At 38.0% G+C, this 23,066-nt stretch overlaps 3 protein-coding genes across 7 annotated transcripts in view; all 3 read left to right on the top strand.

Moving 5' to 3' along the window:
• The window catches only part of dgki (diacylglycerol kinase, iota), a 64,092-nt gene extending 59,030 nt beyond the window's left edge, over window positions 1-5,062 (top strand). For all 4 annotated transcript variants that reach the window (XM_068306722.1, XM_068306721.1, XM_068306720.1 and 1 more), the window contains one exon: window positions 424-5,062. In XM_068306722.1, the coding sequence (XP_068162823.1) occupies window positions 424-534 (111 nt within the window). In that variant the 3' untranslated portion in view covers window positions 535-5,062. The remainder of the gene's footprint in view (window positions 1-423) is intronic.
• Window positions 5,063-7,154: 2,092 nt separating this feature from the next.
• Window positions 7,155-11,177, top strand: LOC137589281 (apoptosis facilitator Bcl-2-like protein 14). Of its 2 annotated transcripts, none has more exons than XM_068306913.1 (7): window positions 7,155-7,309; window positions 8,726-9,116; window positions 9,359-9,484; window positions 9,681-9,754; window positions 9,954-10,115; window positions 10,187-10,300; window positions 10,386-11,177. In XM_068306913.1, exons 2-7 carry the CDS (start codon window positions 8,735-8,737, stop codon window positions 10,425-10,427), a joined length of 900 nt encoding a protein of 299 aa, XP_068163014.1. In that variant the 5' UTR covers window positions 7,155-7,309; window positions 8,726-8,734; the 3' UTR covers window positions 10,428-11,177. The 2 variants fall into 2 exon arrangements, with proteins under 2 accessions (XP_068163014.1, XP_068163013.1); XM_068306912.1 differs by having other exon boundaries at window positions 9,356-9,484.
• Window positions 11,178-12,152: 975 nt separating this feature from the next.
• rassf3 (Ras association domain family member 3) overlaps window positions 12,153-23,066 on the top strand; it is a 58,922-nt gene continuing 48,008 nt past the window's right edge. Inside the window, exons 1-2 of the mRNA XM_068306759.1 lie at window positions 12,153-12,695; window positions 21,545-21,654. Of these exons, the coding sequence (XP_068162860.1) occupies window positions 12,170-12,695; window positions 21,545-21,654 (636 nt within the window). The 5' untranslated portion in view covers window positions 12,153-12,169. The remainder of the gene's footprint in view (window positions 12,696-21,544; window positions 21,655-23,066) is intronic.

Raw genomic sequence — 23,066 nt, 5'->3', positions numbered from 1 at the left:
AGCTCATCCAATATGGAGCTTCAATCCAAACCTCACCCAAAATCAGAAACCACCGATTTTATGTCTAACATTAATCAGAATCATCCATTTCATTGACATATTTCTTCTTATAGATGTAGTCTTCTTGACTTGTGCTCAGTAATGGCTCCTATCCAAATTTAAAAGGTGTAGTTATGTGTGATGAGAGCAGGGGTTTCAGCTAAGATCATGACACCATATTAGCTAGTGAATGCTTTATTTATATTTCAAGATTATATTTTTTGTCTTACTCAATTACTTTACAATTAAAACTCCTTGATTAAAAGTGTGTGTGTGTGTGTGTGTGTGTGTGTGTGTGTGTGTGTGTGTGTGTGTGTGTCTGTGTGTGTGTGTGTCTGTGTGTCTGTGTGTCTGTCTGTGTCTGTGTCTGTGTGTGCATGCCAGGGGAAGACGCCAGCTGACCAAGCAGAGGGAGACTCCGAACTTGCCACCTACCTGAGCGCCCAACATCACACATCTTCTGCCAGCCACGAAGACTTGGAGACGGCTGTCTGAGGCCCACAAAAACACTCACGTACATACACTCACACACTCTTGCTCTGCTTCTCTGGACTCTTGTAGTCGATCGAAACCGTGACAGAAAAGTCTGGATTGATCTCCGGCGTCTGCAAACGAACAAGAGGAGTGAACTGCTTCAGCTCACAGCGGCACTGCAGTGGAGAATTCAGTGGTCAATTATTTATTTGTATTTATTTATTCATATTCTATTTATTTGGTTGTGCTGATTGATTGATCAACTGAGTGATTGATTGTAGGACTACAACCAGTTCAGAATGCAAGTGCACTTTGAGCAGCCGTCATGGAGTTCACTGGTGATTGAACAGAACTTGTGGAAGCGAGTTTATTTTGTTCACAGTTTATATTTTGTGAAAGAAGTGTTAAATAATCAGTATAACATGGAAATACTAAAGGCTCATATGTTTACCCCATAAAGCCTGTGTGCCAAAGACATTGCACTGATGTAGTGTCATATCTCTTTCCGTCGACACCCATGAGCCACATCCCATGAATCCCCTAAACGGATTTCTTTATTAGTGGGTCAGCTTTATATTATAAAGATGGCAAATCTCTCGTCAGCTGTCTGACATCAAGCACGCATGGAAGGAATGTTGTGAAGAAGAAGAAACCAGCTTTTTAAGCTAGAGTTACAAAATAAAAATAGAAATTAATCATACTGTCACTTAAACACAGCAGCTGAAAAACATATTCCTGTACTTGCTGTTTATCACCAGTGTGTTAACAATGATTTAAAAAAGCAAAGATCAAACTGAAGAGTTGTTCATTTGAAAATACTTTTTTACGCAATTAAATCTACAATTTCTAGCATACAGTGCATTTTAACCTGACAGCCTATTTGCATTTAGATTTGTGTGTTTATCATCGTCTCAGCTACATACAGTATTGGTGTCAGTATTGTCTACTGCTCCCTGTTACCACACTGAAACCTGTTATTTGTTACCCACTCCAGTGTGTGTTTTAACCTCCCAGACTGGATTACAATCTAGATATCCTTCCAGTGGTGGAACATCATGGGTGTTTTTATGTTGATTTCCTATTATTTATTGCAGTATTGTTGAAGAAAGTGTCCCAGACTCCAACCCGACACCAAATTTTATCAACATCCAGTGACAAAAAAAATTCTTTTGGAAAAAAAAAATCTTGTAGACAATCAGATATCGAACACGGACGATCACGTAATGTCCTCCAAATCACAAGCATTAGGAGACGAAGTGAAGATAATCTGGTCCTTCAGGAAAAGTTATTCCCCAAAACAGATCTCAAACAGAATGCTTAAGGATATAAATTTATATTTTACAGTGCGGTATTTCTCCATCTTTAAACATGTTGCCTTTTTCGTGTGAAAAACGTGAGACCTTAACTTTTCAGAACTTGGATTTGATTCAGTTCTTCAGAAAAGATTGTTTGCTCCAACTGCTTCCAGTGATTATTGATTATAGTTTTATTGTGTCACAAGCCAAAATATTTAATAGCCGCCACTTTATCACATGTGATCATTATCATATAATGTTTGAACAGCATTTGGTTGGTGAACATGAAAACTCTGGTTTTAATTTTCAGACCTATAAACCAAACCATGTCAGGTTTAAAAAAATAATCAAAAGAATCTAAAACTGAAAGCAACCTTTTGGGTTTTTTTCTTTTCTTTTTTGCTCTTTTAAAAATCTGACTTAGCCTCCTGTTAATATTATTTAATGCCATATGTAACTTGTGAGTATCAGGGGTTTAACCATAAACAGCTGATGTCGTGCTAATTTATTGTCTGTTTTCATAGTTCAAAAGAGAAGTAGTCTTAATGTCATCCTTCTGGAATATTTCTCTGAATAAAATTTTTATAATTTTTGTTTATTAACCAGTACATGTTAAATGACAAATGTCACATATAATGACAAAATGCATTCATTACATGACACAAGTCAGTTGTATGTAAAATTAAATACTTATTAAATTTTTACAACTTTTAGATTTTAATTGCAGCTTCCTCTGAATGACTCAGAGAAATGACTTTAAAAGGGCTTAAAGACCACAATCACATGCTGTGGAATACAAACAATATTAAGACAACAGCAACCAGCAGCTAAGAAATACATCATAGACTACTTACAAACACAATGTAGATTTTTTTAACTCCTAATTGACTAAACAAAAGGACTGGCATGACATTAAAACACGATGGGTTCATTGTTCCTGTTATATTGTGTAAAAAAACATTGTTCTCTGTTTTGATGTGTTTCTCTTTTTCTGGTAGGACAGTAATACACCTCCATAGAAAACAGCAGGAAGCAGAAATATAATAAACATGATATTGAATTGTTGCTCAGTCATATCACACAAACAGAGTTCAGTGAGATCAATTCATCGGTAGATAATTCGTCTTTGTCTTTCAGCCTCTCAAAATGTAGTATTTGTAGGGTTTCATAGTGCTTCATGCTTGCAAATTAAACATACTTGTATTTTAAGCATTTAATCATTTTAACTTCTGTGTTATAGACCAAACATTGATTAATCTATGAATTGTCATATAAATCAATATTGAAAATTGTTACAGAATTTACAGTCAACTGGAAAGTTTCCTTTCTGAGACTTAAATTAAAATGTTGCTTCCATAGTTTTTTTCATTAACATGTAATCCAAAAATATTTGATCCATCATATCACTGTGTGTACCAGGTCATTTAGAAAGCATCAGTATTAAGGAAAACACCTAGAAGTTCTTGTGCAGCCATTGTTGAATACTCGGTTAATGGAGCCGATCAGTTTTGACTATCCATCTGCCGTCACACAAACAGAAAAGTAAACTTTCACCTCGGCACAGTGTGTTTCTGGTACGTCTGACCCGACAAGCCTCTCACCTACAGCCAGTGTGATGAAGTACCCATATCATAAATAAAAAGAGATCAGTACAACAAAAAAGAAACAAGCCGGGCTCTGATGGCTGCGCTGTATGTACAGAACTACAGTGTGTGTTGTGTAAAGACACTGTGTGTTTCATGTGTATAACACATATCTGAGTGTGTATGTATGTGCGTGTGTTTGCAGCATTTATCCAAGAAGAAAAAAAAAAATCTGAGCCATATTCAATGCAATATGAATAGAAGACGTCTTTCTGCATTTCTCTCTTAATTGTTTACATTACATTAATGTTTTTAACAGTCGACCATTTAGCACCAAGGAGTATCGAATGTGCAATTTTACTTCAGTGCTGGTTGGGTCTATGATTGTCTTGTTACTTTGTTTTTCTTTGTGTGCATGTAAGTCGCTGGATAGAACTTTTAAACAACCTCTTTTGATACGACCTAATATAAAATAAATTAAAATATAAAGTAGGACCTGCTTTATAAAGTATTTGTGGATGACACTGAAATGTTTTAAAGAATGGGACGTTGCCATCGTAGAAGCTACAGGAACATTAAATTTATTGTCCAGCTGCTGGAGTAGCCCAATTGCATTCACATGTAGTTTCAGCATGTAGTCAACAAATGCTTGGTGTCTTCTGATAGCTTGTTTTATTTTATCGCTGGTGATATAAAACGATGACTCGACATTGTAGACACGAGTTCCTGCTTTGTGGCTTTTCTTTCACCCGTTTAGAGAACTGCCAGTACTGCTGCCCCAAATTGTTTTTCAGGTGTCCTGATATAAAATGTAATGCTTTTGTCTTCTTTTTCCTAAACACTTTTGTTACAGAGGTAATATACAACACGCGTAATACATATGCCAGATCACCAAAAACCTTCTTGGAAAATAAAGTGCATGAAATGAAATGAAACAGAAATAATAAATGAGCTGAAACAAGTCTATATGGCTTACAATTGATACATTTACTAAATTATAAATTTGATATTTTTTCATAAACAGAATAAATTCAAAATTACAAAGACGTTTTCCATTTAGAATTCAGAGGCTTTGAAATAAAGACGAAGATATTTCCCTCATATATTTTATTTTCCTAATATTTTGTTAGTATAGGTATTTCCCCACAAGCATTAACGCTTTTCTTCACATCATGAAGGTGCTCGGCTGCACTTGAAGTAAAATCCACATCAAGCCTGTTAGATGTGATTTTCCTGTGTTTTTGGAGTTTTTTTTCTAATTTTTCTCATGTAGGACTTCTACGATGGCAGCGTCCCACACTGTGACCTTCCTGTGAATGGCGGGATGAAATTTAATGAAAATCTTTCAGTATTTTCTATGATGTGGCCCAATCCAAATGACACTTCTTATCGGTCTATAGAGTGGAAAACTTGTGTTAAATTGTGTCTCATCAGCAATGGCTATGCATGGCATTTTCTTACCTCCTTGGAATTATTTTCTGGTCTTGGCATAAAAAATGGCATTATTGTTGTTTAAATTATTTAATTATTATAGTTTGAAATGATTTCTTATTTAGATTGAATATGTTACTTTTTTCATTTTGCTTTTGTATTTCTTATTTTTCTGCTGATGATTACTTGAAGTTTGTCATTTTATTTTATTAATTTGTTAAAAGAAGTTGTGATGCTGTACCACTGCCTCTGACCTCATTTCCTTATATAACAGTTGGTGGTAAATTCATGAAGTTACTGAACTTCCTCTTTCTGGAACAAAACAAAATGTTCTCATAATGAAGTCATATTTTAATACCTCAAACTCTGTAAATCCAAACCTTCAGATGGAAAAAAAAAATCATCTTAAGCACTGTTCAGGCTTGTTTTATCTTCAATTCTGAACACAAATGTGCTTAAATTTAAGTTATCTGTGTTAGACACCGCAAGTTTAAAATGTTTAAAAGAGTCTAACAGCTTCCACAAAAAATTAAAAGAAACAGGTTTTTAAAAAAAGGATAACTTGCGAGCAAATATACATTTGTGATTGCTTAGAAACATCATATTTGTGAGAAAAATGTTAATCAGTAATCATGTTATATAGCACAAAGGAACTTGCATGCTGTCATAGGCAACTGTCTATGAAAGTAACACCAAATGATCTCTAAACCAATGAGATTGAATTATGTAAATTTACAGTTTTGGAGTTTAGCCTATCTGGACGACTGCAGCAGCTGATCTACAACATTCACTTTCTCCACTTCTGAAAAAACATTCAAACAAAAGTATGCTATCGTGAGCTTTCTGCTGCTTTGTTACACAACTATAACTTCTACCATCATGTTAATTGTTATCATCTCAACGTTTGCATTAGGTATAATATAGGTGTATATTTTAGTCATTGTATCATTGTATTCATTGAAGAACATGCTATCAAAGAATTAGAGTTTTCAACTGACAATTTAAAAAAATGGACATGATGAACTAAAATTGCTGATGTACGTTTGGTCAGTGTCCCAGAAACAATCCAGCATATCGACTAATTTTCTGTAAATTATCATTCCAGGGTCGAGACAGGGTCATGTCTACCTCCTGTGCATTATATTCACTTCTTGTGACAGGATATGATGTGTCCCTATAACTGGAGAAGAAGTACAAAAAAATGACCCTGAATTTCACAGAAGACTGAGGGACTCATCAGGCAGCTGTGAAGACAAACACAAACCCCACCGGTCAGCTGGGAATTTCCCTGAGGGACAACATGCCTGTGCAAAGTAATCACGTGACCCAGTCCAAGCAGCAGCTTATTTGTAGTTTTTGATGGCATCACACAATCCTCCTCAGATTTAAGTGACAAGGAATTACAGTTGCTTATTGTAATATTTTTTTGTGATAATTTTGAAGACAATGGGAGCCGCCACTTTATCAAATAATTTATAGTTCCCTTTATAAAAGCCTCACAATCACAGAAACAACATCTCAATTACATAACCTCATTGAATGCTCCAGAGCTGCTATAAAATTAGCCATGAATAAGGCTGGTTTTTTAATTTACTGTTTCTAATGTCAGGAACAAATTTTTATGCTAAACTGTGGCTGTCAAGTCTCAAACGTGGCTTGAAGTTTGAGAAGGCATTAAATGAAAATCCATCCAACCATGTGGAACTCCCCGTGTGTCACAAAACAATGTTTTAGTGTTGCATAAGACATAGAAGGGAATCCCCAATCAAAACCATCCTACATCATTCGAGAACAAACTAAACCTACAGTTCCATTGCAGGCTCAAACTTCAACACCTTATAGCCTGTGATATTTGATGCATAAATTAAACAAGTCAACCCACCGCTGGTAAATACAGACACAATGGACAGAGAGGCAAACGCAGAGGCGCCTCTTGTTCTAATACATGATGGGTGCCAATTAGTCTGATTTGACTTTTGTAGGTTTTTTTTTTACTATTTAAACTATCACTACATTCAAATATTCATGAAAATAAAATGCATTTACATCTGAGACCACAAGAACGATGTGTGTGAGACTGTAAGTAGTTTATATTCACCATAACCCTATTATTTTAGAATAAATCCCTTTTTGCTGTTTCACTATGTACTTTTCATTTTCACTTTCAGTTTTGATCTTTGGTTTGAATGATAAATTAATATCTAAGGAAACAAATTACAAAACACTAAAACGACGTTTTAGTTTATTTAACGCTGAATAAAAAAAACGGTATATTCACATTTTTTATTTTTTGTTCAGAGAAGCGCTCAAACGACCCTTGACCCTCCTACGTAATGCGCATGCGCAAGGACGTAACCTCTTCTCAGACGCGTGACGCGCTAAATCCATAAATACAACACAAACACCCGGGAGGAAGTCAGGAAAGTTTAACCCAACGATACAGAGACCTGCGGTCGAGTGGATATTGTCTTTTAAATAGTCTTAACTGTAAGTACTACTCATGCTATGTTTTGATTATTTCTCTATAATACTGTAAATGTTTTTACATTAATATTTTGCCTTTCTGCATAAGGCGACCTGCCTTATTATTAACATTAGCTGAGTTTAACCATCGAAATTCTTCATGTCGAAACGAAACCTTTAAGCAGAGCTTTGGAGGTCAGACGCAGAACAGAAAACTACAGCTAAACTAATGTTTTTGGTAATTTTTTGTGTTTCTGTCGGAGACGGCGTGTTGAACAGGTAGCATTTATAATATTATTCCTAACGGTGACGGCCTTTGAAACTGAAGTCTACAATTACAGTACAAGACTAGTTCCTGTCTAGTTTGGTACACAACATACTCGACCATTAGTAGTTAGTTAAGTTACCTTAAAACAACTTTGTTGTTATCTGTTACCATTGAAACATGTCGGGAGCAGTTAGTAACGTTACTGTGGAAAGCCTGTCGTGTTTGTGTCAGGTGTGTTAGGACAGTAGGTTGTTGGTTTTTGATCCATTCGTAACATGACGCATGTATTTCTTAATGTCACCGCCAGAGGGCGGTGTTGATCTAGCGGTGAGGGTGTATACAAGTGAACGCAACGCAACGTCAACTCAGCAAAAATCTTTTTTGTTTTGTTTTCCTGTCTACAACCAGGCTAAATTTCCTCAAACGAGTTATAGAGGTTTAAAGTCGTACACCTCATGGCTGAAAAACTGGAAGCCGTAGAAAAGAACACACACTTTTTACTGATACAAAACATTCATTTAATTATAGAGGTAAAAATTATCACTGATTATCCTTGCAAACAAGTATGAAATATAAGCCAAGACTGGAACTACTACATTTTATTTGGGATTTATGAATTAAAATTATTTTATAGCTACTTTAATATTGTGTTATTATGTTTTTTCTATAAGCAGTGGGAAACAAATTGTGTTTTGCTTCTAACTTGATTATTTTGATTGAAAGAGTAAAGCGTTGCATTTCATTTGATCAATTTTGTTTATTTGATGTCATTAATTAATTGTTTTTGGATACAAACAAACCAAAAACAACAAAAAAGATTAATTGGTTAATCAGTAATGAAATCTTTTTGAGTTATAAGTCCTAATTATAATAATAATAATAATATGAAGAATGTAAGGTCAAATGTGTTTAAATTTTCCGCAACAAAAAATAAATCCCTTGCATTTTTTTCTTTGTTGTTGTTTTTCTTAAATTTGAACAACAGTCTTTTCCACTATCTGATTTGTATTGCAGGATAATGATTTAATGTACCCATACATCTTTGGAGCAGCAAGTCATTGCGAGAACATGTTAATCCTCAAAATCATGCCTTAAAATGTTACAAACCATTTTAATTGATCCCTTCAGTAATTTTTTTCAGTAATTCCTTTTAATTTGGTTTTAATTTGCAGGAAATCAGCATGGCAAATAGTCACATGGAAATCCATGACTCCTCCTCCAACCATCACAACATCCCCACCAGATGGAACTGTGACCCTAAAACTACCTCTTACTCGGACAGCATGGCGGGCACGATGGAGCTCAGATTGATTATGACGTATTCAAAGAGGAGAACGCCGAAAAAGGACAAAGGTTCTCCTATAGGGGACATCCCAGTTACGCTAAATGCTGACACAATTTCAAAGGGACTGTCTCCAGTCAAAGTGAAAGTGACAAAAAAAAAGAAAAAGACTAGAGCTAAGGGTCTGTCTGGCTTGATGTCCTGTGTCAAACCTCAAGTAAAAAATGAGATGGCCCCTCAATCTCCTGCAATGTCCAGTGTCCAGAATCGGTGTCTTGTTGGTGAGTGTTAGCATGTAGTTTCCTGTAGGATAACAGTTTTTGTAACTCCTATTGAATAATCAGAACTATCGTTTGGTCTGAAACATGTTAGTGAAAAACATACCTGTAGTTTGTTCCAGTAAAATACTACCTTTAGTGTCATGTACGACAAAAAAGGCAGAAAACTTCTTGAAAAACAGGAGCGATAATACTGTATGTCAATTTGATTAAAAATGGGACACATTTTCTGTCCATTGAAGAAGTCGCTGCAGATTCTTCAGACTCATTCCATGAAGAAGATGAGGTGGAAAACATGGTGAATTATTTAACGGAGATCGCTGATGAAATCCCGTTCACTCCTCCAGAACTACAGTCAGATTCGAAAGATGGTGAGCTTTATCTTCCTACACAATCCAGTTTGTATGTTCTTCACCTAAAGCATTCATTGTTAAGATGAATGGATCAAGTCCGGTTTAGCAAACTCTCTAAATGATAAAGATATTTGTGTCATCTAAATAGACAGGTAGATGAACATATAAGTAGAGGGATGTTTGTTCATTTGTTTATACGTCTTGGTTTGTAAAGACTGTTCCGAGGATGCTGTGGAGAAAGTGATTGCCCTGCTGCTGAGGGAGGCTGGAGACAAACTGAATGAGGAGGTAGGAAATAATGGCTCCTCTGACTCCAACTCCTGCAGAAATCATTTCCTGTCTTCAGCCTGTTGGATCATGTATTTATCAGCCATCTAAAACAGTCTCTTTGCCTGATATCTACTCTGTTCTTGAACTCCATTTCAGTTTTTATTCCTGATCTAAGATAAAAACAACTCACTAATCTCAGCGTGTTTGCCTTCACAAGGAGCTGAAGAAGGCTGGCATCGCTAAAGAGCTTTTCTGGAACTACAGTTTTTTTGAAACGGTTATGAAAACCCTTCTGACGAGAATGGGCCTCAGGACATCCGAACCCAATGCTCTCGGGCCACAAGCACCACCCCAAACCCAGATTGCTGTGGCCTGTGAGGTGAGTTCAGATGAGCCAGTTACCTTTAAATGTCTGCTTGCCTCCTTCCTGAATAAGTGTCTTCCTGGCAGGTTACCAGTCGTCTGTCTGCACTGGACACTCTGCCCATGAGCAGAATGCTGGACCACGGAGCCAGATATCTGCAGGTTCATTATTCATCCTGGGCCCACCTGCAAGGCGGATATGTATGCAGACACACTGTGTTCACGTCCTTATTTTGAAAAACTGTTTTCTTAGTGAGCTTTTTCACTTTAATGTTTTCTGTTGCAGGAACAAGCCTTGTCCAGGGATGATGAGGATGAAGTGCAGTGATGACAAGAGGTTTTCCAGTATATTTTCTTCTGCAGGAATTCAGTGAAACCTGCCGATGCCTTTAAGAGCTGCCAAAGCAGATCAATCAGGTCCTTCAGGTTGATTTATAGGCCAGAGCTTTAGCTACCCACTATCAACACCTCTGAAGTGTGCATGACAGTCGTGGTGCTCACAATGGCTATAATCCAGGACAGGGAATCCAATCCGGATATGCATTAGGAAAATATCAATGCATGTTAATATGTCTTTTTTCCATTAGTGATTGTGTTATTTGTGTTTTACTGATCTGCCAAAGTCTTAGAAAACCAAAAACCAAAGGAAATTGCTGTTTGTAATACAGTACTAGTTATGAAATTTATGTAATTTAAATGTTTTTAATTAATGTCATTGCTTGGTTTTCTTGCTTTTCAGGGAGTTGCAGGGTAACTGTGAAATTTAAAAACCACATTTTCTGCTGTACTTTCTTTAATACAAAAAAAAAAAATCAGCAGATGCACTTTTTCTCAAGAACCAGTGAATGTTTTTTGTCCGACTTTTCTGAGTGTTTTTTTCTTCATTTTTATTTTTGAAAATAATCACATTAAAGTCAACTCGTATACTGTGTCAGTTTGAATAAATGACAAAAAATAAGCTGCAAAGATTTCAAGTATATTTACTGTATGTGTGGAATTTTGTAATAACGATCAGCCAAATGTTTGTTTTCTTTCTTTGTAGAATGCATTTCTAAATAGAAATTAAAGGCTTTATGAATGTGAACTCGTCCCTTATTCTTTACCTCACTGACTGAAAGGGAAACAGCGCCACCCTATGGTGAAAGGGAGACTCAAGCACAGTTTGTCGACTCAGATTTATAGAAATTTCACGTTTTTATTAAAACATTTTGAGATATTATTTTTGAGCAAACATGTATGTAATGAACCCTAACAGAACTTTGATTTTATCACAAATTTGAGATGAAATACTTCGGTGTTTTGGAGCGAAGGATACAACAGGCCAATCCAAAACAAGTAAAAAAATTTTTTACATACGCTTGTAATGGGTGTAATCATTACCGAACAAAAAAAAGGACCAATTATTAAAGTATTCGGGATAGCAAAAGTAACTTCCACAAAAAATATTTCCTAATCAAAGAATATTTGCATTTTCGTTTTTCTAAACTTTCTAAAGTTTGGCTGGCGTTCCTTTCTAGAACAAAGATCTGAGAACTCCACGTATTCAAAATTATTATTTGTATTTCCACAACAGACATTATAACACATTGATGTATCAGTTTTAGTTACAATGGCACATAATGCAACTAAATACACCCAAATGTAAAATTTACAGGAAGAAACGCACCGGGTAATTTGATAAGGGCAATAAAAACTACATTTATAATGCATATCATGCGAGCCGAACAAAAGAAGGCAATTTTATTTGATTGATAAATTTTTTAAATCAAGTCTACAAAATGATCAAGCTTTCCAACAATCACATAAAAATTAATTTTGTGTTTTTCTCAGAGGAGTTCGGAGTGTTGAACTCCCCTGAACGCATCGGGGAGCGCGCTCAGCTCTCCGGTGAAATGAGACCCAACCCGTTCCCCCGCACCTCGGACCGCCGCAACCTGCTCGCCGACAACAAACACGCGTCTCGTTTCCCGTGGTTGTGTCGTCACCCACAACAATGACGTCCTACCAGGCTGTCACCTGTTGAAGCATATGCGTTTATCTGGACGGAGGGAGCGATGAACAGCGTGCGTAATGTTTAACGTGGTGCACCAGGGTCGGAAATACGTCCCCAGGCTCCCGGTCACGGATGACTCCCAGTTAGCCGTGCGGGCCGTCCACATCCACAGATCCCCCGGCGCACTCGACGAGCCACCGGAAGGTACGTGGCCGCCGCCAAACGCAAAGATGCGGGTCTCCAAAGCCAACAAGGGGGCGGCGGTGGCGAGAGTTGTGCGTCGGCACCTGTCGCCTCAACCCGCCAGTCTGGAGAGCCTGGAGGCGGCTTGGAGCGAGAGAGGACAGTCGGAGGTGAAAGAGAAGAGAGACGACGAGCCCGAAGCAGTTTTGAATGGGGTGGAAGGTCACGGCGGGGGGGCACTGCGGAGCAGGAAGAAGGGATTCAGACCCCCAGACGTGAGGACCATCTTCACCCCCGGAGAGAAGGATCCCAGGGTAGCGGAGGAGTCTGGAGAGGGACACACCTTTGAGTCTGGAGGCGAGAGCACCTGGTGTGATGTGTGCTGCCATTACATCCTCCATCAAGGTCTCACCTGTACAGGTGAGTGTGTGGGTGATGGATGAGGGGTGTGTGTGTTGAGGATTGATAGGAGGGAACCCCTTCAGAGGTTCACACGTCATCAAAGACAGTTTGTCTTCAAAAAATAGCACCACATGTCAGACAGAAAGAGAATCTAACTGGGTTTTAAGTTTTATTTCAGCTCAAAGTAACCAGAGAGCTTTTTTACTTTCCATTCACATGGATATTGAGGTTAAATCATTTGAAAGACATTATCACACAGTGTGGAACATGTTTTACTGTTAGTGTCTAATTGATAGTATGTACTGTAATAGGCGGGGCGCTGCACAGGAATGCAGTCAGTATGCAGACAGACAGGTTTAAAGATACAAGGAGACAAGCCTCAGTGTCTGCTGGAGTACAAACCAATGGTCGTTCCTCCGTCCAGACAAACAGCAGAAACACAATACAAGGATTCTCTTCCTTGTGTAAATGCCTGTCATGATTCAGTGTCAGTCTTGAGAGCAAAAAAATGAGAATCCCAGCTCCGTTTTCTTCCATTTGCTTCATTATGCTTGATTTATCCACTTGTAATTGTCCACATAAAGGAGAACACGAGTTCTCCTTTATTCATTACTAATTTCCCTTCGGTTATTATTACTATATGTAAAATAAAATGAAATAAATAAATACATAAATAAATAAATAACGGAGCAGTAAACTTTAGTGTTCTGCTGCTTCAGCGATAGATTTTAATATTTTATCTGTATATTATCATAAATAGAAAAGGACAAAATGAGCAGAAATATAATTTTTTTTCAAAATAAAACTTTGGCGTGCACAAATCTCATCCAACTGCTGTCTCGTCTGTCGGGTTGGCCTGCATGACACAGCTCACCACAAAGTTTCATGTTAACAGGTCAGTGGTTTTTGTGGAATCATGTTGACACATTAACATTCTCTCCACAGGTGAAAGCATTTACACTAGTAAACATCAGATTCCAGTTTGTTCAGTGTAGATTGCAAAGATACTCATACATACATGTATACATTTAGTGTTTTTGACCAAAGAAAACCAGACATACAAATACTGTATATGCCATATATATATATATATATTTACATATGTATATTTGTATATGTGTAGTTGAGAACGCTAAATCAATGCTGATGCAGATGCAAACAGTCTTCTACTTTTGCCTTCGTCCAATGAGTCTTCTAACCTCATTATGTGTCCAGATAACAGAGTGGCACAATGAGCGCTGTGGCTCCGGTCAGTTTGACCCTCATGCACTGTGTTATCTGTGTGTGTTCATAAGTGTGTCAGCGCATTTAAAAGCCATTTCCACAATGGATGGCCTCTCAGGAAGTCTGCTGAAGTCTGAAGGATGTCAAACCTCCCAAAAGGGCCAAACATATTTTATTTAAAATATAAGGTAGAGACACATCTGCCTAAATGTCTTCTGGAGCTAACTTATTAGCACACAGTCACTTATTAATCAGTTGAGCAATGGCAGCAGTTGCAGCTTTGTACACTTGTTCCTTTTAAAAATTAATTTCTTATTCTGCAGGATGATTCAGCCAATGCAGGATTTGTTAGTAGAAGTAATCATTTACTTCTAAGTACAGTCCTAATGTCACACTGCAAAATACTACCGGTGAAATACCTGCCTTCATCTCCTTGAAGTGCTGCAAGTAAAATGAAAGTAGAAGTACTCATTGTGTGTGCAGTATCATGTTTCCTGTCAGTGTTTTACTGCAATAGAAAAATAACTCAGCTTTTAAAGTTAATCATATTTACAGGACTTATTTATTGTCGAAAAAGCAGTTTCTAAACACAATGAAACTTTGTGGAGCGACAAAACTACAGACTGCCATTCTCATTGTGTTTTGTACTTCCTCCTATAATCACTACTTTAAAAAGAAAAAAAGTCAAACAATCTAGACCGTATCAGAAACCATAACCTGTTTTGATGCATTTCCAGATATTCGTCATTTTCATTTAGTTGACTCTTGTTTCCTGCCGGTCAGAATTACACTCAGCAGAGGTCGTTGCTACAGCCTCTGTCTGCGTCTACACCTCCTGTATTGTATTGTGTTGTAGAATTCATGCCTGCTCGTGTGCGTCTTCCTTTGTGTTTTGCAATGGTCTCCTTAGGTTGCAGGATGTTAAGCGCCTGTACTTTGCTTTCAAATCCTTGGTGAAGTGGAACTGGACACTCCGCTGTGTTTCAGTGGTGAAGTTATTGGCACTGCTGTCTCACAAGCATCCGGATTGCTTTCTGTTTTCTGCTAAGTCATGGATACAAACAACAATAACACTCATTCATTAAGCCGCTAATGGAGATGTGGAAGAGAGAATCACACAGAACTGGTCTTGATGATGATGTTGTCATTATTCTATTAGCAGTATAGCATCATCTTACCAGTTTAAATGTACAGTACTCATTACAGAACTAAGATTTGAATATATGTATATGTACTGTATATGTATGTGTGTGTGTGTATTTACATTTGGAAATAGCATACACACATACACATACAATATATGTATGTATGTGTATATATATATATATGTATATATATGTATGCATGTATGTGTGTATATATATATATATATATATATATATATATATATATATAGAGAGAGAGAGAGAGATAGACTTGATTTTTAAAATCATGTTTATTCATAAAAGTCAAATTACAAAATAATTACATTGACACAAAATCCAAAAGAGATTCACGTAAACAGGGTTTTCAATAATACTGTGCATTTTCTGAACGATTTCTGAATAAAGAAGCATCCAACCTTTTAACATTTATCAAACTAAATAAAAACAAAATTAAGAAAAATAGCAATTATCCGTTCTCCACAATCAACTCTTCTACAATCATGTCTTTTTCTATTTTCCTTAGTTTTTTCAATCTATAAAACTCTTGGTCTGTAAAAACTGGTTCACCACTTCTTGTTTTACGTTTCATATAAAAGCTGACACTATCCAGAAACATGTCAGGAAAAAATGTTCCTACTTTTGCCCTCGAACTTTTTGTGTCTGCAGGAATTTTTTTTAAATCTTTTGAGAATCATATTTTTCTGTTACGGCCTCTTTCAGTCAGAGAGAGAGAGAGAGAGAAATAGAGACACAATTAATAAATAAAACAACCTGTGTTTTTATCCAAGTGGGCCACTTGAGACTGGATAGGGTCAGCTCCACTCCACTCTCTCGCTGTCACTCTCTCGTCCTTTGTCTCTTGTCTCATTTAGATGAAGTAACACAAACCTCCTACAGAGATCAGGAAGTCTTTGTCTGCTTGGGTTTAGTGTTGCACCAGATGCTGTGTGTGTGTTTGTTAGTCCTGGATGTGTCTCTTAAAGCTCTGTGGTACTGATGCAAGCAGCTGCGGACTGGCTGCCATCTGTTACTGTTCATTTTACTGAGTAGAACAGGAAAATATTCACTGGTGGGTGGCACAGTAGGTAGCGCCGTTACCTCACAGCAAGAAGGTCCTTGGTTCAATTCCACCTGGGGTCTTTCTGTGTGGAGTTTGTGTGTTCGCCCTGTGTCTGTGCGGGTTCTCTCTGCGTTCTCCAGCTTCCTGCTACCACCAAATCATCATGTTAAAACATGACAGCACCAGTGAATGGCTCCTCCTCATCATTAGGTGTATCTGGATTTTTAAAATTTTCTTTTGACTTAAAACTATTAGGGTGGAATAGAAAAAAAAAACATCAGTAACACAAATATTGCTCATGTTGGTGAAAGCAGGGACAGAGAGTTTCACAATGTGGTGTCACCTCTGATGGAGGATGGAGGCTCATTTTGAACCACAGTGCAAAATACTGACCCTGCCTTCATCTTGTGTGTGTGTGTGTGTGTGTGTGTGTGTGTGTGTGTGTGTGTGTGTGTGTGTGTGTGTGTGTGTGTGTGTGTGTGTGTGTGTATGTGTGTGTGTGTGTGTGTGTGTGTGTGTGTGTGTGTGTGTGTGTGTGTGTGTGTCACAGAGGCAAACTGTCACTGAGACTGAACAAACAAGGGATGGCAGCTGACACGCACGCGCACACGCACGCACACACACACACACACACACACACACACACTTGTGTATACAAACACAAAGGGGGTGGGGGGGGGTGTCAGTATGTGGGAGGGCTGGATCCAGCGCAGACATGAGCGGTCGGATCACTGTTGGGACAGAAGGATGATTCCGTCCTGTGTTTCCATCGACATCAGGTTCTTTTTGGATTTAAAGCAGCATCTGGATTCAGTCTGTGTGTGAGTGCGTGTGTGTGTGTGTGTGTGTGTGTGTGTGTGTGTGTGTGTGTGTGTGTGTGTGTGTGTGTGTGTATGTTTGTGGCTCACAGTGTGTGAGAAATGGGCTTCGCCAAAAACTTTGGCAAAACTTTGAGGAGATTGTCTGGATTTTTCTACTGCTTTCCAAAAGTGATGAGACGCTCTGGAAGACTGGAGGTCATCCTGTTGTGTAGGAACTCTGGTGAGTTTTAATCTTGTCTTTCTCTCTCACATGAAAAAAATTTATATGTAGAAACAAAATACTTTTTCACATAAGTGAAAAACAAGTTAGCATTTATTTGCAAATTATTTATAAATCAAAATAAAAATCACATAAGATAAAAATAAAATAAAAATGATCTTAATTGAAAGAAAAGTTGATCAGTTTATCTCCGGTGTCAGCCATGACCATTATATGCACAGGTGTGTGTGTGTGTGTGTGTGTGTGTGTGTGTGTGTGTGTGTGTGTGTGTGTGTGTGTGTGTGTGTGTGTGTGTGTGTGTGTTTGTGTGTGTTTGTGTGTGTGTTGTAGAAATATGATATTAGTTTTTCTTCTTCCCAGCTCAATTTCGATATCATGATAAAAACACCTGATCAGGTGTCCAAACATTCAGAAGGAGATGAAGAGAATAGAAAAGAACAGATGGCCGTTGTATTTAGCAAACACCTGTCCCCATACACACACACAAACACGCACGCACGCACACACACACACACACACACACACACACACACACCTGTCCTCTGACCATTTACATATGATCAGCTCTACTCATCACAACATGTCTTTACGTATTTTAAACCAATACCATACTTGAACATTGATGTACAATTCAACATAATAATCAGTAATATAGCACCAAATCACAACTTCAGCTCTGTCACAAACTCTTTACCCGTATCATCAGACACCAGCCAACATTTTTTCACCATGTGAGAGTTGATCACTGTCTTCTCCGACCCTGTGCTTCAGCTCTTGTTGACCTCTGACCTCTGCAGGTAGATGGATGGCTGGATGGAGATATGGTTAAAGGTTAATACATCCTAAACTGAACATGGACAGTGATCAGACTTGTGTGTTCTAGATGAGGTGAACGTTAGTGTCAGAAGATCTGGAGGCTTCCTGTGCTTCTCTCTGCACCACAGACCTGATTAGAGAGTCGGTGTGAAGAGACGACTCACACTGGGGAGGAAAAGCTGTTGAGTCTGATCAATCTGTGGTTTCTGACCTTTGACCTCTGATATGAGGGCCTGCCAGCTTTCACAGTAAGAGCCCTCTGTGTGGTGATTTACACAGACGTACATGTCAGAACCCTGCAGAAGGAGGCAGGAATCAATAGTGAGTGATCAATCCTGATTAACCCAGTGGAATTTGATTGGTTTAACTGACTGGTTTACCTGGTTTGTTGTATACTTTCATTGATTTTGAGCTGCTTAGCGACCAGTGACTCCAGCATCCACCTACTATAGTTATAAAATAGTCGTAAAATGTTCACAACTGTCGTCAACAAATGAGTTACATTCTAGATGGTTTCCATACTAAACAAGTTATGAATTTAAATCAAGAGAAAAGCACATTAACTAAAGACATAGTTCAGGTGTCTACAAGGTATTTCTATGGTTTCATCATTTTTTTATTTAAAAAAACAACAAAAATGTAACATCAATTTGCACTTTTTCACATAAATCTCAGTTTTTTTTAAAATAGAATTCTGGAATTTTACACAAATAAAAGATTTAATTCATATGTCATGTTGTTGTTACTTATTCATTATTTTAAAGTTAAGTATTTTTATTTAATAGGATGTTTGATATTTAGAGACTTGGAGACCATAAGTCTTCCTCTTCCTTCCTTCCTTTAAAAGCATGAAAAATTTTGTTTGTGTGTGTGTGTGTGTGTGTGTGTGTGTGTGTGTGTGTGTGTGTGTGTGTGTGTGTGTGTGTGTGTGTGTGTGTGTGTGTGTGTGTGTGTGTCCGTCCTCTGGCTGATTGAGTCCAGTTATAAAGTTAGAGAGAAGACAATAGAAGGGAGGAAAAATAAAAATACTGTTTAAAAAAGTCACTTTATATTTTTATACTTTATTACTTGTGCTTTTAGGTGGAACTTCAGGTTTTCAGTACAATCAGTAGGATTCCTTATCTGTGAATAATGAGCAGCATTTTTAGCATGTAGTTATGGAGTCAAGGATTTCCATGGTTTGGGGGAAGAAACTGTTAAGAGGACCATGAAAGTCTATAGGAGCTAATATGAGTATGGGGAACATGAGTATTTGCCCACAATGTCTTAACAGTCCACCTAATAGTTGTTGGCATGATTGAAAACCAGTGAAATCAACCTTGTGTTTAGATGTAACGGCATGGGACCACCAATGCCAAGGGGAGTCATTATCTTCATCATCATCATCAACATCATGAAACCTTTTACTGTGATCAGTTTTGGTTGACAGGTAATCATAAGTCCAAGGGATGTGGTCCAAAACAACTGAAAGGTGAGGTGAGATAATCAGGGCGGGGCCAAACAGAAGAGCAGGAAGTCAGAGAGGAGAACGTTGCTGAGCTGAATGAACCACAACCTCAAGTGACCAATGATGTGCTAGATCTGTGTCCACTGGCATACCAAAAAGACAAGCTGAGATATTTTCTAGATCAGATGTGTGATTATATGTGTGAATGAATATATGTGTTGTGTATTATGGGATGGATAGACGTCGCTGTTAATGGAGGAATGTGAAGGCATTGTCAGTTCTTCCTCTGCAGATCAAGTTCTTTGTCAAAGGGATTGAGGGGAATGGAAGCGTTAGCGGATGGATGGCAGCCGGAAAAACACACACACACGCACACACACACACGCACGCACGCGCGCACACACACACACACACACACACAGAGAGAGAGAGAGTCATAACACTGTGTAAGAGATGAGAGGAAAAAGAGAGTGTGACTGAGTCAGCAGTGCTTGGTCCTCACTCCTCTGTGTGTGTGTGTGTGTGTGTGTGTGTGTGTGTGTGTGTGTGTGTGTGTGTGTGTGTGTGTGTGTGTGTGTGTGTGTGTGTGTGTGTGTGTGTGTGTGTGTGTGTGTGTGTGTGTGTGTGTGTGTGTGTGTCCATCACACTGTGGCATCCATTTGACTGTTAAATCACCCACTCAGCACAACAACACACAGACAGGCCAGCCGGGAGAACAGTGGCAACGCAAATCAGCCTCTGAGCTCTGATACAGACTGACTATGAGGATGAAAACGACAGTGGGTGACAGTGGGTGTGTGTGTCGGTGCTGAATGTGCATTAATAACTCCTCCGTGTGTGTGTGTGTGTGTGGATGTTGTGATGACGTGTCATCGGTCTCACTGAGGATGTTGAGTTGTGTGAGCGTGTGATGAAGATGGGAGATGGGAGCAGCCATGTGCAAACTGTCGGATAAAGTCGGACAGCACGTGAAAAAGAGTTCACCAGGTAGGATCATGGGAACACACAGATGCACTTTGAGCTGTTAGCAACTTAGCATGGCTTGTGGGAATGGGAGGTACTGTCATATTGGATTCTTGATAAGTAGTGTAAAAAGCTTCAAAACTTAATGGTTTTGCTGGATTGTGGCCAGAGTTGAAAGCTCGGGGGTTTGGAGCTGTGTTACCTTTTCTTCTTTCAAGTTTTTCTTTATTCTAGTTGATAAACGATAAAATTACAAAATCTCAGCAACAGTCTCCATCCTGTTTGCTTTATGATTGTGTTATGATGTTTGTCAATCCATATTGACACAGAGAAAAACAATAAATCCTCAAATTTACAGACTTACAGATATTTTGCAGTTTGGATTGATAATAACTGCAGACTAATCAATCATCACAGGTAACTTTCTGTGGATTGTTTGAATCTTTCATTGCTCTAAACCTCATGTTTATCTCATAACACTTGAATTCTGGAGGACCCTAGGCTGCAGCTACAGACAGGTAACCATAAAGAGTCCAAACCTCAATGGAATACCTGTCTGTGCTGGAAATGAAGTGCTAGCCTTGCAAAAATAACCAACATATACAGAAGTTTACATTTTTGCCAGATCCACCCCATATGCAGATCTTATATTTCACATTTCTAGACCTCCAGCAAACTTCACCCCCCCCCCCCCAAAAAAAAATCTAAATACCTATATGTTTCTTTTTTGTACAATTATGTTTTTCAGTTTTAATGCTAATTACATTTGAATAACATCATCACTAACAAACTCTCTAATGCTGTCGGTAAAAGCTCTAAAGTCTGTGGCGTTTAAATGTGAACACCACAACAACACACGGTTATCACATCACATTAGGTGTTTTTGAGAAAACTCACACATCAACGAGAAGATTTTGTCTTTTATCAAATAACAACTGAAGTTTAATTTACCCCCTTTATATTTCTCGTAGATTTTCCATCCTCCTGTGGTTGTGTTTCATTTGCAAAGTGGAGCTTGATATCAGATTATTTGCATATACGTTAAGACCATACAGTGAATGGACACACCCGCATGTACCTCACCTTGATTAAAGATCAGAAATTTCCTGACTTGGAATCCTTTTATAAAATCACATTACTGAAGCTGTCCATGTGTTTGATTCCTCTGCAGGTTGTAAATACACCTGTCACGCAGCGTGTCGGGACCGGGTGTCACTGGACTGTCATCCCGTGTCTCCACCAGTCTGTCAGGACCACCTCAACAACAACACACCATTTCATGTGAGTGTGAATTCTACACCGTGTTCCAGTAAATGTTAATTTCAATATTGTTGGAAGCACTAGGGTTGTTTCAGGCACAATGTGCACAATCTTGACCCAAATCATGAGCAGGAAGTGATGTAGGTAACTGTTTTTAGCAGCAGGTGATGTTGAAGGTGAGGGTGATGATAATTATTCTGTCTGGATCAGCACTAGTATTATCCCCACTGGAGTCCAGACTCTGATGACTGAGGTGGAGGACAATCATAAGAGCAGCATGAATGAACGAGAAGTACAAGAGAGAGAATCATGGTAGAAAGATGATTGGCTAACATTGAAAGTATGTTGTTGTGCTATTGGATGAATGTGATCAGATGAGAAAAGCTGATATCTCATTGGACAGGAGAAAAATCTAAGACAGAGTGAAAGGTGTAAATGAAAAGGAAGATGTGAGGAGTAAACAACCAGTACACTACTTAACTAATAGTGAAATAGCTTTTCACTAACTTAACTTTAGCTCTAAAAAGGAAACAAGAAGAAAAAGAACTGTCTTTCTAAATTTTGGTTTGAAAACAAAGAGGGGAGGAACAGGAAACGAGAACAAGTTTTGTCAGAATGAGTCCAAATCAAATGCATTCATTTACATTCCAGTCCAGACTGAGTCCTTTCATAACTACAGTTTATAGTTTCTTCAAAGCATTCCTCTCTGCATTAGTGACGTCGGTTCTGATACTATAATGGAAGTTTTACAACTTAAGTGTCTTATGATGTTTGACAAAAACTTAACATGGTCTGCAGCTTTCTCTAGCATCGCATGATTTTCATCAACATTCACAGAATTAATAATCATAAATCATTTTTCATCCATTTTAGTATAAAACGCAAACATGATTAAATTGCTGTCCTCTGCGGTATCAGTGTAGTACATCATTTCACCACCTGAGGGAAGTGTACTCAAATAAATTGTCCTGCAGTGGGCGAGGAGTTTTTTGTTTTGTTGTGTGTTTTTTTTTTACAATAGTGTACATTCCACGTGGACTGAGATTTTTTTTTTTGGCAACAGATGAGAACAGTAAGAAAAGCAGCATTAGACGGCAGGGTAGAGTAAATAGTTAATGTTTGATTAATAAAGGGAAATATTTTTGGCTAATATATCAAACATCCTCAACCTTGTTTAATGTTATTCATATGTGTTACTTATGATTATTTTATGACTTTATTCATGTTTTAAATTTTTTACCTTTGTTTGGACAAAGCAAACTAAATGAAGACAAACACTTTTGTGACTTATTCTTTTTTCTGAAAAGATAGATAATACCGTTAGATAATAGGAGTAAAATCTTGAATTGTTGCACTTAATGCTGCATTTCTTATTCAGATTGTTAAGCATGAACAGAGAGGTGATAAAAACATGACTGAGCTGTAGTATTCTT

Source organism: Antennarius striatus, chromosome 22 (assembly GCF_040054535.1).
Source record: "Antennarius striatus isolate MH-2024 chromosome 22, ASM4005453v1, whole genome shotgun sequence".
Classification (NCBI taxonomy): Eukaryota; Metazoa; Chordata; class Actinopteri; order Lophiiformes; family Antennariidae; genus Antennarius; species Antennarius striatus.
Note: the sequence above shows the minus strand (reverse complement) of the source record. Positions and strands in the feature narration are given on the sequence as shown.